The 14,832-nt window shown below is 38.4% G+C and overlaps 1 protein-coding gene across 1 annotated transcript in view; it reads right to left on the bottom strand.

Moving 5' to 3' along the window:
• ADGRG6 (adhesion G protein-coupled receptor G6) overlaps window positions 1–14,832 on the bottom strand; it is a 118,586-nt gene that overhangs the window by 29,273 nt on the left and 74,481 nt on the right. Inside the window, 6 exon segments of the mRNA XM_068938519.1 lie at window positions 1,161–1,301; window positions 5,752–5,917; window positions 6,421–6,628; window positions 8,089–8,150; window positions 10,910–11,024; window positions 11,725–11,867. Of these exon segments, the coding sequence (XP_068794620.1) occupies window positions 1,161–1,301; window positions 5,752–5,917; window positions 6,421–6,628; window positions 8,089–8,150; window positions 10,910–11,024; window positions 11,725–11,867 (835 nt within the window).

The following is a 14,832-nucleotide window of genomic DNA, read 5'->3' as shown; positions in this document are numbered from 1 at the left end:
CTTATAAGATTTTATACCATTATGATAAGCCTACTCCTGTATTTTTGGGGTTTCCTTATTAGATGTATTCATCCTGTTTTTCTTAAAAGCGGGCTTAAAATGACTACTATTTTAAACAGTTAAAGATGCTTCAGGGTGTATTTCAGAAGGCAACTCAGGGTCATGGGTATTTTTTTGCCTAGACTATCTGAACAATCTGGATACACTGCCAATAAAAACGATAATACAGGGACAACACAATACTACAGAGTTTTGCGGATGCACAAGAGCCAAAGGTCACTTGAAATACTAATGGGAAAACAAACTCAAATTTTTTTGAGTGAGGCTCAGCCTACGGTTCATTACGAAACAGTTTCCTCCTCAATGAACTAATTTTTTAATATAGGTGCATCTTTTGTTTGTTTTTCTAAGCTGTTAAACTCTTTCTAATTTTTCCGGCATATATCACGCTGGAACAATTTACAATTACCATAGAATAGGACCTAAATGAGAAAAAAATAAATCTACTTGGATTCCTTCGGTTTTCAGGTACAAATATTGTTACCTTTATTCCATAACCATGTTGTCTATAGAAACATTCAGACCATATATGTTCCCAGTGCTTGTGGGAACATATATTTATAAAAAGAATAGCACATGTAGAAATAAATATTCTCTGGTTGATGACCATCAGACCAGAGTTTCAAACGGAATAAGTAGTCCATTGGGCACGAGTGTCAACCAATGGTTTTAGGGAAAAGGGAAAGAAAGACCATTTAGCTGTATTATATGCCAAATTCCCAGCTGACATAAGAGAACCTGGCTCCAGTGAACATCAAGGACCAGTGTCAATGTACATCAACAGAAGACAGAGCCTTTAAGAAGCCTTGCTAACTTACTCTGGTTATAATCATCTGGGATCCAGTTTTCCCTTGATTTCTGGGCGTAAGTTCACTCCGCATGTGACAAGAATTTGCGGTCGAATATCTGACTGTAATACAACTTGGACGAGACAGCTATTTTGTCACACTGAATTCATAATGCTACTCCTAATGCCTACATCTGCTACCGTTTCATTCCTACAACTCCCGAGATGTTGCAAAATTATTAAACTACAGGATTCTTTAGCAGCTGACTTTGATTCACCCTAACTGAAATTACTTAAGTACATTCATATTTACCTGGAAAAGACCATTTTTGTTGAAGAAAGTAAACTGAGCCCTGGATATAACTTCAAACTCATCTTCACTTAAATTCTTCAGTAAACTTGATGGTAGAACAACAGAAGCAAAGGCATTTGTCTGATCCTTGTCAAAATCTATCTGTTAAATAAAAACAACAAAAGAAAAGAAAATGTTCAAAACAAAAAGCAAAGCATTCATTGCCCACAGCTGGGTTCAGACCCTTCTGCAAGGAAATCTAGACATGAGACTAGAATCAACAACACTAACATGACCTGTATTTACATGAAAATTGATGCAATAAAAAAAAGCCTTAGGAAGTTCCCACTTCCTCCCAACAGGAGATAAGGCTTCCCCTACAGGTAAGCTGCAGATAAGAAAAGAAGACTCCTCCACTGCTATACTGATGATTTGCTATAACAATGGCAGTCAGAAATTTTCAATAACTTTCAGGCCACTTTTCCTCATAGCAAACAATGTTGAGAACAGAAAGATACACTTTGAATCCTTCTTCCTTGAGCTGTATTATTTAATCTGCACATACGATCCACGGACACATCATTTCTCCAGCACATCCACTTTTTGTGGGGGCATGTCACATTCGTACTTGACATTTGACTTCAGCGTTCTCCATCACCTCCTAGTAGTTCTTTCTCCTTTGTACTTACTATGTAGAAAACTTTTAAGATCCTAAACTCACTCACTTTGTGTAATGCCTTCGTTATGTTATCTGTAAGCAAAGTAGCCACTTGCCCTCGTATTGCATTTGTGTTGAATCTTGCTCATTTTCTAGCTCCTTTGTTGCTAGGCAATGAATGTATTTTGTCATCACTAAAGCAAAAGAAAAAAATTAATTTCTTTCTAAAACATTCCTGTAAGCATCAATGCACGTCTCAATAAGAGATGATTTCTATTGTAAAGAATTTTTTTTTTCACAAGTGGGACTTCTTTCTTTGCAGGATAAAAATTTTGACATATTGGACCTCCACAGAGCATAATGTCATTAACAGAAACTGATTTTGTAGTCAGTTCCACAGAATCACAAAACACAAGAAGCACAAGTTATATTTAACTTGTCATAAACGACATGAGCCATTCATCTTCAGGCACTGCTAATCCACAGACAAAATCAGAGGGAAAAAATAGATCAAATGCTTTGATTTCTCCCTCATCCACACATACACATATTTTTTTAACTAAGATTTAAGATTGTCTACGTCGTGTGGCACAGGGCCATGCAGAAAGCTCAGGTACTGCTCAATGACCTGCTCTGCCTACACGGCAGTGCCAACTGAGCTGCTAGAAACAGTGCACAACAGTGGTGCCCCTACTAGCTGGGGCAGGCCATGTTTGCTTGCGGTGCTCCCGTTCTAGAGGTGGCTACTGTGGACCTATCTCTGCATGAAACTATAGTGTACAATGTAGACGTTGCAATAGTGAACATCTCGCATAGCTACAGAATTCCTGTAAGTTTTTCATTCAGTGGTTTTTAAATGTGCTATTTTGTTATGAGATCACCAAAATGTTTGTGTTTGGCAGCTCATGTATAATCCATACGCAAAATAAAGTAGCTAACTTAATTCCTCATGGGATAAGTCTTTGCATTAACTAACTAGACAGCAAGAACAAGGCTTGCTAAACACTGTTCTTGTTCACCATAAAGATTTAATTCTCTTACTAGCTTTTATAGTTTCTGTATTACAGAAGAGAGACTTAAAATAGCAAATAGAGTCATCTCTCAATATTTTGTGCTACGTAGCACCTTTTGTCATCGGTATACGGTTAATCAATACAGACAACATGTCAAATATGGCACAGTGACATAACAAGACAGCGGGAAAGAAAAGACAGTGCAAATTTGTATTTCATTATTTACCACACAACAATTCTATGACTTATATCACGGTAAATTCAAGGTGTATCACCATTTCCATCAAAGAAAGGGGAGTAAGCTATCTCATATTTGCTACATAGTAAAAGCGTTAAAGAATTTTACTGTGAGACGAGGAAACTCACGCTCCTAACCTCTCTACAGGTAACGTGTTCATGTATTTGTGCCTTTCATGATCAGTTATAGGACACTAATGCACCGTCAACTAACAGGAAGTTACAAGTCATGAGCTACAGGTAGATTTATTCAAATTCTAAGTTTTCATTAATTTACTGTGAGTAACAAGCACCCTTGGAAACGAGTCAGATGTGGTTCATAGGTATCTCCTGACGGGGCTAAATGCACTTGAATAACAGGATTTCAGAGGATAATTCTGCCACGTTAATCAGAAAGCATGCATGTGATAAAGACATCCCATTAGGTATTGTCTGCAAATAGAATGGAATAGGCTTCTATAAAGAAGTATGGATACATTACAGGAACAATTTAATAATATGAATCACCAAAAACTAACTTAGTTAAAGGTTTGGCAAGAAACAGGGGACTAAAATAGAATCTTTCCAAACTGCCATGGATACATTTGCTTTAAGAAAAAAAAAAAAAAAAGAAATAAAATCTGGAAATATTCTGACATACAGTTTGAACCCTTTAAGGCTTCCTGATGAGCCTGGGATAGATCACCATATCACTGGTGAACGGCCTGGGCTTTCACAAGGGAATCTCCTTTCAGCAGGGATAGCAAACATCTTTCCTGATAGGCATGGAAAATGTAAGCTGTGACCACAGCTGTTGCAGACATCGCTGGTGGAGAGGATGCTAGGAATTCTCACTCAGCTATTGGAAATGTAAAAGCCTGAAAACAAATTCATGTTCCAATAGGAACATTACAAATAATTTGATGGAGTTTGGATTTTATGATTATTTAGACAGTGCTTTAATAAATGATTCCAGGACAAGAAAAATCCTGGATGTCCTCAAGCCACAGATGGTAATTCTTATTATACATGTAGAACATCCCAAATCTATTTCAGACTTTTTCCTTTCCTCTTTCCATAAACATAGGATGAAACTTGGAGGAGAAATGTTCCTTTTCTTTGATAACAATCAAAAAACAATCAGTTATCAAGCTTCATTAATATGAGAGCTAAACAAAAGTATATTTATATCATCAAATATTACTAACACAGTTGATTCAGAGAAATTTTGGTCAAAACTTTTATGAAAATAAATGCATTAAAGACTGATTACATTAAATCCATTTGTACCTATTCAAACCAGCATTTGAGATTTGATCCAAAGTCTATATAAAATGTGTATAAAAGGCCTGTAGCCTTTTAGATTACTATTAGTTTTTATAATAGTCTTTTTTACCGTTTTTGATTTCTGCAGTACATGGCACTTTGTAAAACGGTGATCCATTTATTAGAATTCCTGTCTTGCCAATTCACAGCTGCAGTGAATTTGGTTCCATTAGATACTCATACTCTAGTGACTGTTCCACATGTAAATTCAGATTTGGTTCCTCTGGCCCAATAAATAGTAGGGTTTTTTAATTATTCTGTTTCATCTTTTCTACATGTTTCTCCAAGTAAGTTTCACTGTATTTGAAGGGTAACCTAAGTTTAACCTAGCTTAAGTACCTAGGAGATTGAGATATATTACCTCTACCATAGACTTCTTATATAACTATGAACAATATAATAAATATTTGTACATACATATATACCTATACACACACACACACATGTGCGTGCATATATATATACACACACATGTACACACATACACACATATATACACATACACACACATATACACATATATACATACATATATACACATACACACACACACATATATATAAAATAAATTTGTTTTTAAAAGTCTAGATACGTCATTACCACTAATTTCCAAAGGAGCTTAAGAAAATTCCAGTAGATATTCAGCTACATCTCAAATGCCCAAATAGTATCCGGATGTGGCTTTGTGTATACCTTGTCTGTGTTTCTCCACTTGTGAAAGACTTTTCTTGATTTGTGAAAAATAATTTTGAGCCTTAAATGGTATTGTGATGAAAATATGCTGAATACAGCAGCCTGTCTCGATACTGTCGCACTGGAAACCATTCTGCACTGTGAGTGATCTGTCTTTACTATACCTTTTGTTTGTCTGATTTGATCAGCCAATCCTATGTGAATGTCTTGAACACCATAGGATATCCCAAACAGCACTATGAGCCCACATGTGAGCAACTGGATCAGCCTTACGTGTCCATTGGCAATAAGTGTCTAAACTATACTGAAAGCTCAAACACCTATTGTATCTGTAGAAAGCTATGTGTAGATACCTACATTTAGCTGTCTCATTCTCAATCTGAAACTCATCAGTGGAGTTGAGATAATGTGCAGAAGACTCTTAAGGGTTATCTTTCCTTTTCATTATTCCGAAATAACAAAAAAAATAAAGCCAGTTCTGGATTCGTGAACCAAGTATTTTTCATCTGTATGGAACACACAGGTTCATCTGGGTTTCCTGCTACTCAAGGAAATATTACATTGATCTGTTTGGATGACTTCAGGAAAAAGGGAAAAGAGCAGTAGGGGGAGTACTGGAAGTTCTAAGAGGCTTTGCAGCACCTACAGAAAATATACTTTGAACATCAGATGCATTTCACATTCAAATACCATTTACATTCTGTACCTGAAAATCAGACGCATTATTCTGTGGGCTGACGCTAAAAGAAGAACCTTTGAATGAAGTTGAGTTTATAGAAGATACTCCAAGCGCGAGGTTTCGTGTTGAAATGCTCATGGATGGTCCAGTGAACTGGATCTTTAGAGCCAAGGCATCAATAGTTTTTAGAGCTCTAAAAACAGAAAAAAATTATTCTAAAAACTGAGTACAGAAGAAAAAAACAACTATGGCATTGTATGTTCTCCACTTCTAATATCATTTTCTTATTATTGACCGTCTTTATGTCACTCATTTGTGTATTCACTAGCAGATTGCCATGCTGTAAATTTACGTACCTCTGTTGAAAACAAAAGGTTTTGATTGACAGAAACTATCTGACTTCATATCACAAGTTGTGAAACAATCTTCCAACGATACTTAAATCTATGGTGTGTCATTTATCAGGAGAATTCTTTTACATCAAACAAATTGACCTTTGTCATGCACATTATTTTTAGTTTTGAAATAACGGAAGAAGAATCTTTTGTTCATCTCACCAAATTCTTTTTGAAGGAAATCAGAAAAGTTTGCTTTATTGCAATTGTTTTGTCTACATATGGAAGGATGAATCCATTTCTTAAGAGGCAGCGAAATGAGTTGTTCTCATTAGCGTTTCTCAAGTGTAGAAATACTTACTCTGAAGATGATGCGGCCAATACACTGTCTGAACTTGTTAGAATATTGGAAAAAATTGTCACCACGGTAGAACCCAGAGATTCATCAATTTCTTCATCGTTCACAATTTTTTTGAGCTTCTGGACAACATCATTTACTTTGTCTGAAGTTAGTTGCTGCCCTTCACCAGTGAGATTCAAAAGCTGATTGGCAATATCAGCTGCATTTTCTGTCAGTGTACACATAAAAGTAAAAAAAAAGAGAAAATAATGTATATTAATCCTAAAGCTATTCAGAAATTTTTTCTCATTGTTGAAAGCTAGAGCATGTTCTATGGTACCTGTAAGGACCATTCGGGTTTATTATTTTTTTAAATTTATAATTTTAGGAAAAAGTACGCAGAACTTGTTGAATCTTACATGATGTCCTCATTGGTTGTGTCCTTTTTTTTCCTTAATTTCATCTGAGTTTGTAAATCAGAATAATTATTAAAATGGTTTTTGAAATAAAAAAAGGGAAGTGAGGAATGAAAAGTATATTTCCTCTTTTTTATTTCTCTTATCCTCTACTGTTCATCGGGAAAAGCAGCTTCTCTTTCATTCTTGAAGTGAAAAAAATGGGTCCCCAGCTCCCTACTACAGACAAAATATTCACTCTTTTAAGCTCTGGGGAGAAAGTCTGATCCCACTGTGAATGTTTCCTGTTCCTTCAGAGGACTACACTCTTGTTCAGAAGTAAATTTCATGAAAAGAATTTTCCTGGTAAGGAAAGTCTGATATTACATCCAATGGCAAAACATTAGTGTGAATTATAGATAAATTATATGTTTGGTGTCACCTGGATGGAAAACTAATGTAAATACTAACATCACACAATCTCAAAATATTCAATATCAGCCTTCTTTAGTTTGAAACTGGTTGTGCTCTTTAAAATTGTGTTTTCCAGTGCAGCTTTTGCAACATCTAAAGACCTGATGTTCATTCTATACCAAAAGATGTTTTCATCTAGCCCAACTGTTAAGGACCCAAGATAATCAACCAAGTTAGGTAGCCAGATTACCTAGGATCTCACTTGTATAATCAGTGAAGAAAGAAAAAGAGGCTTCTTCAGAAAGCAGTTCAGAACAGGAACGTACTGTAGGCACTCTGAATTACCTTTGAGACTATCATTCTCTCCACTGACTACAGAGAGAGATGTGGGAGACTCTGGCACTGCAGAAGTGGCCATAAAATTGATGTCTACTTATTTTATTATTCCTTTAAGTCCAGAATAAGTTCAAGAGATAATTTTTTAATTTGAGAATTTATCCGAAAAGTCTGAGCATAAGCCTAAGGAAGACAGTGGAAATCTTTCCACTGGTATCAATGGGCACTGGAAACATTTAAAAATTTGGCTTGACTGAATATCAAATTGAAGCAAGCTATCACCTGCCCCCATTCTTGCTTAAATTAAATGAAGAGTTTGATTGTTTCATTAACTCATATCCAGACAGTTTCATGGGTGGGCTGGAATCAGTTTGGTGCACTTCCCCAGAATTTAAATATTTACTTTGCCCTAATTTTTTAGAAAAATTTTAAACAACTCAGCATGAGAGAGGAAGGTATTCTTCCTTAGTGTAACTTCCTTCCTTAGAGTGATTAGTAACCAAAGTGTACAACACTTAGTCAGAGATGAAATCAGTGTACCCACCTGTGCAGTTTCTAAGATCAGGTTGGCCCCAGTATGATGTATAATTTTGCAGACCCAAATAGCTAAAGAGGAAAAATGACAAAATACACATGAACTGTAAGAGCAAAATAATATAAACGTCTCATAATTCTTCTGCAGATGTCACACAGATGTGCTGTTCGCAAGTTACAATTTTCCTAACAACAGGACCCCAACTAAAATGAACAATGTAATGTTTGACAGTGGAAATATGTGATCAATTCAGTGATAGCGCTGAGAAAGAAACCTCAGTTCCTTCTGACAAATTATCAGCTGATTCCTTATAGTAACTTGACAAATTGCATCAGTGCAAATCCTGGCCTTGTGTTTCGAGAAAGACTCAAGTTTCGATATAAATTACAAATGTGGCCTAATCAGATGCTATTTCTAAAATTTCTCTTTGATATAAAGGGCTTTGATCAAGTCCAGAGGAAACAGTAGGAGGTCTCAGAACATGTACAAGGGGTATGTGGAGACATAAATTTATGCTACATATGAAAACCTCAGCAGGCCACCATCAGATCCAGGTCCAAGGGGGAGGAGCCATAAAGAGACTAATTTTTTCAAAACGCTTTCTCAAAAGCCCTACCATAGCAAAATACCTAGATATGGCTCCTATATGAGACACACTTTTTCCTCACTTTTCTCTAGGGACAATCATGCTGATCACAGAGGCAAAGGCAGGAGGGAGAATGGTTATCACTTCACTAAACGAATGACAGAATTGAGTTATTGTTCACTTGATGAATCACAGAATCACAGAATCGTTTAGGTTGGATGGGACCTCTGGAGATCATCTAGGCCAACCTCCCTGCTCAAGCAGGGTCCTCTAGAGCAGATTGCCCAGGATCACATCCAGACGGGTTTTGAATATCTCCAGCGAAGGAGACTCCACTACCTCTCTGGGCAACCTGTTCCAATGATCTGTCACCCTCACAGTGAAGAAGTTTTTCCTCAGGTTCAGATGGAACTTCCTGTGGTTCAGTTTCTGCCCATTGCCTCTTGTCCTGTCGCTGGGCACCACGGAGAAGAGGCTGGCCTCATCCTCTTGACACTCTCCCTTCAGATACTTGTACACGTTGATGAGATCCCCTCTCAATCTTCTCTTCTCCAGGCTGAACAGGCCCAGCTCTTGCAGTCTTTCTTCATAGGAGAGGTTCTCCAGCCCTCTAATCATCTTGGTAGCCCTCCGCTGGACTCTCTCCAGGAGTGCCATGTCTCTCTTGGACTGGGGAGCCCAGAACTGGACACAGGACTCCAGGTGAGGCCTCACCAGGGCTGAGGAGAGGGGCAGGATCACCTCCCTCCACCTGCTGGCAACACTCTGCCTCATGCACCCCAGGATCCCATTGGCCTTCTTGGCCACAAGGGCACACTGCTGGCTCATGTTTAACTTGTCCACCAGCACTCCCAGGTCATGAACACAGCACCTTTATTATAACAGCATGTTAAAAAGCAACCTTTTCATTTGGGAAGCACAGGGCTAGCAGAGTCCATTAGGACAGCCTTCCCCCGCCTCAGACAAAACACATCACACCTGCGCCTTGCACTGGCAAAAGCCGATGGAGGCAGAGGATGGAGAAAGCATAGCACAATGCAGAATACAATCATTTTTGATGAGAAGTACTGCACATGGACAATCAAAGGCATTGTGTAGACCACAAAAGAGCAACAAAGATAAGCAGTCCTGGGGCAGCAGAGGCCAGGAGCCTTAATTTGTAATGACTCTAAGGTTCTGACATAAAAACAATTTGACCCTGGCACTACAGACATTGCAACAAAAGTTGGTCAGTCAGAATGTAACAGTTTTTGTACAAGATTAACAGGCTGAGGAAGTGAGTTAGTTAAATATAATGCTGGTTGTCTTCCTGTTTGGCACAGAACCTCAAAGCTGATTCATATCCATGTTGCCATATTGTTTGCAGAAAGTAAGAGAGCTGGTCTTCTCCAAACATGTTCCAGGTGCAATGTGGGTGGATAAGACTACTATATTACAATTAATGGTGATTAACTTAAATACTGAACAGTTTAATTAGTATTGCATCACAGTCATGTTCAAGACATTCAGAGGAGATCAAAGCCTTATTGTTTTAGTAATATATCACAGGAAGCAATAATATTCCCTTTTCACAAATGGGAAGTAGAGATACAGTGCTTAAAACATTTGTGGTTGTTCACAAAGGAAGACTATATTAAAGAAAATTTATCCTAAACCTTAAAATCACATAACTTCAAGCATAAGATTATCCCTACCTTCAGTTACGACTGACTACAGCCAAAATGCTTGTTTCAAAAGATTGTTTTGACTTTTCATTCACTAGATGAGAGGTTATCAACTAAACAAATGCACTTCTCACCGTCAGAGAATTTTGTTGAGAATTTCATATACAAGTCCAACTAAAATCCAGCTCATTCTTGTGCCTATTATGATTTGGTAGTAGCAGCAGATGTGAAACTTTGGCTTTGAAATTACATAAACATCACGATTTGCAGAGAGCAGATTTGTTCTGTAAGAAGGTGCTATTTTTATAGGCACTTTGACCATGTATTAATTGGGGCCTCAATGTACCCTACAGAAGTAGTAACAGCTTTTTTTAATTACTAGTAAACTACATAACTTTACAGCATACACATAATCTTTTGTGCTTTTTATTTCTGCTCTTGAATCACAGTACAAAACCCATCTTCCCTAAATATAATACGAACGGCATCTGTTACGGTGGATGCAGTTTAACCATATAACCAGAAAGCTGCTGTAAAGCCTTCAGGCAGCTCTCAGCTTCTTGGGTATTTGAAAACTTACCAGGTTCTTGATGCAATCTGAACTGAGCTCCCATGGCAAAATGTGAAGTTGGTCACAGTGGGTCTGGTATCTGGCCAAAAATAGTTTGGAGGATTTTCTTCAGCTGAACATTTTTCTGTAAAAATAGCAATATATCAGAGTCAATGCTAAATTTCTTTATCTGCCCATTCTCAGTTCTTCAACCGCTGTGCAGCACACTGTTCTCTTCAAATGAAATGCTTGGATGCTATCTATAGAGCTGTATGGTAAAGGAGAGGTGCACAATGGGGGCAAAATATACCGCTGCTGCTCAGGAAAAAGGACGGAATGTTCCTGCACTGCATCCACTTGCAGGATCAACCTCCTCCTCCCAGGGAAGGGCAATCTCTGACTGGGAGAGGCTTGAGTGGGAAAGGATAGGGGACATTCGACAGCTGAAAGAAGACTGATTAAGAGCAGCAGTTGGCAGGAGCCCAAACAAACAGGGCTGAGGAGTGGGCGAGGTGCCTTGGAGGTCCAAAATGTCTCATGACAGCTCTGGCAGTGTTATCAGGCTTCTTTATCCTCAGACTATCTGTCCCAAAAGAACTATCCCAACTTCTTTGAACCATACAGCACAACACTGACTGAAGCAATCTGGACAACTACATTTGTTTTAAAAGAGATATCTTGAGGATGGTTCTCTGAGGTCAATGGAACAATAAGGCTTAAAATAACAATTTAACGTCTGGATTAGTCACATTGTTTGGAAATGCGTTATTATTTTAACACACAAGATGCTTATTTTAGGACAAGCGAACAAAATCTATAGGATAACAAAGCCAAAAATTACTTACCCACGGGATCAACATCCACAGTATGAAGCCTAAATCCACCTGTTATGGTCTCATTATTATTTATGAGCTTCTGGCGGATGTCTTGCTCTTCTAAATTGATGTTGTTAGTAGAATTATAAACAAGAAGAGCCAAAACCCCAAAACTGCAAGGAAAATTATCCGAGTGTTTCAGTCAGAACAGCAGAGTCCAAATGTGTGGAAATAAAAATATCTGACAAACCCTGGTTTTCCCAGGGTGGAACAGTGTCACCAAGATAATGTTGTTCCTTACCTGTAAATTGTTATTCTTGTATATCCAGGGCCCTGATAGGAAAGTACTGTTGGGAAATTTCATCCCCTAGTTACCACTCCAGAGGTAGCTCATCAAAAGAGCTAAGAAACGTTTTCAAAAGATTTAGATTTTATATTTTAAAAGACATTAAAGATGACAGCAAAAAATAGTCTCTGCAGTGTGTAACGCCCAGTTCTAACTGGGTCCTAATTATATTTAAAAATCTGGTCCCTAATGGCCTAGGAACTTAAAAGCTGATTCGTCCTACTTCACAAAACTTATCAGGATGGGACAAATTATCCTTTGGAGGGTCTATCTATCCACTGACTACAGAGGAGGACTAGAAGATTGGCTAAGAACAGATGCCTAACATTTAGATGTCTAAAGTTTGATGAAGTGTAAACTGCTCTGACACACTTCTGAAAGTTTTAATCCTAATTAGGAAAGTCTGGCTGCTCGGATGAGTAATACAAATTTTAGCAGTAATAGCTGTTTTGCGCTGTAGCTTACTGCTACTTTCTTGGGCATAAGAGTAGTACAAAGTGCCCAAGTCTCTTTCCTGTGAGAGAAATAAAACAGTCCCCACCCTTCTCCTAAAACATAGCTTTTCTGGAAGGAAATAATGAACAGAAAAGCAGTTCTAGCAGGACACAGGAAAGAAGGCCAGAGTGGAAGGCTCAAAGATTTCCTCCTGGGACACAGAAAACACATGTTGGAGAAGAGAATATGTCAGTACCCAGGAGCATTGCTTGGCTCTTACTAGTAGGAGGTGACGCCACTGAAGCATGGAACATTGGATCTCCATGGAAGCCAAAATGTGGAAAAAAGAAAAAAGCAAGCCTACATTGAGCTGCCTTCATCTTAGCATTGCCCTTGGATACCCAGCAGTCTGAATAAAGACAGCTCTTCCTGGTGCGTGAGCAGCTCCTGGCAGCCTGCGAAACGGTGGCACTGCCAGCATACATACGCTGAGGGAACGCACTGAACAAAGCCACTTTCACCCGGAGTCCCCAGTGGGAGCGGGCAGGAGTGAGCTAAAGGGTCTTGCTGCCTACCTGAAGAAGAGCGGAAGAAAAAATCTGTAGGAGCACTGTATTAGAGAGGGCTGGTAGGGTTTTGAGGTTCCATTTCCTAGATAAACCAGGGCTTCATTTCCAAAAATCTTCCAGAAAGCCATCTCCATGATGACAGCTCAGAGCTGGGCTTTTCAGAGATGCCTAGTCTGGTACAGTACAAAACTACAGCTTATTGTACAGATGTTGCTGACAGATGGCAGTTTTAACCCTCTTTGTGACAGACATCAGTTTGAAAAGTGAGTATCTCCAAACAATACATCTGAAGTATTCTCACTAACGAAATAGCATTAAAAGAGAAAACATCAGAAAACAACCTTTCAGCTTAGGCCAAAAAAAAGCACACAAAGCCCAAACCTCATAAAAAATCCAAGAATGTAAACTAAATACTCCTTACATCTCACTGTCGCGATGTGACTCATAAGTAAAGAAATGTATGCAGTCACTGGGGTTTCTTTTTTTTTGAACATCAATACCTTTTCCTTTTTCCTTCCAATATCTCCTGTTTTATTTTTAACATATTGCTGAAGAAGATAAAAATGTGGCTACAAGTTACCTGCTGGCTTGGCCTGGGTTTTTTCCAGTGGATCTATTTCAGCAGAGGAATTCCAAATACCCCTGGCAAGATCGCTCCTGCTCTGCTCTCCGATACACTAAGTTTCCCCTAACATTCCTTTGGTCTCCATGGAATGTTTAATACATGGCAGTAACCTCAGCAGGGTGGATGTACATTAACAGGCTTTTGGTGTATGCCTCGGATATATTATGAGGCAAAAAATTTATTAAGGCTTTTATTTTTAGCAGAAGCATGAAAATTGCCTATGAGATTGCCAATTCCTTCAGCCCTCCAGTACTTCAGCCCCAGAGTCTCCTGGCATTCAACCATCTTTCCTAAAAGATTCTGGCTTCATTCATCTATTCCCTTTACTTTAGAAGAGGAAAACTTAATATACTGGTGCCACTCCCTACCTCAGCACTTTGGCTGCAAAGCAGAAGTCATAAGGGAACGGTTGCTGAATAATACTACGCTACTTATTGAAGTATTCCCAACTAAGCAAAACGATACTTAGTACCCATAACTGTGCAACAGAACGGAAGGGACAATGGTAGATGAGGTAGAACTGGTTACAGCTATCTTGAACGAATTATAGGGAAAAGTACCAATTATGAATCACTGCTAAAACCACCTGTTAAACCATTATATTATCTGTTTTCTGAGAAACTCTTTGAGCACATATTATGTATGTTGTGTAATGAGAACCTGTTGCACATTATGATGAAAATCACAATTAGTATAAACTTTTCAGAATGACTTACGCTAGCATCCTGCGGTAAACAATAAAGTGACTTTTAACTTGACAGTTGACGCAAATTGAAGCTGAGTGTTTCCTTCCATCTTTGTCACGCTCAGATCCCAGAAAAAAAACATTTCAACGCTGAAGCATGAAATTCTCAATTTGTGAAACAGTAGGCCTGCGCTCACATAAATGACACTACTGATATGCTGTGTTGGTCGTCGTAGGATTTACTGCACCGAACCTTACATCTTTTATTGTGCACCATATAGAAGCAGATAAACTCTTGCAGGAGTAATCAATTAAAGCTAATGACAGATGGTATCATCTACAGCTACTTGTACTACTGCTTTTGCCATCAATATAAGAGAATAGACTTGGTGAAGGTATAGAAAGTGAAGGCAAGTATTTATGCCCCTCTTCTCCTTGACAGAAACGGGCAGAGCCGAAGCAAGTAGGAAAGAAGGGG

This window comes from Struthio camelus, chromosome 3 (assembly GCF_040807025.1).
Source record: "Struthio camelus isolate bStrCam1 chromosome 3, bStrCam1.hap1, whole genome shotgun sequence".
Classification (NCBI taxonomy): domain Eukaryota; kingdom Metazoa; phylum Chordata; class Aves; order Struthioniformes; family Struthionidae; genus Struthio; species Struthio camelus.
This window is presented reverse-complemented; position numbering and strand designations above follow the sequence as displayed.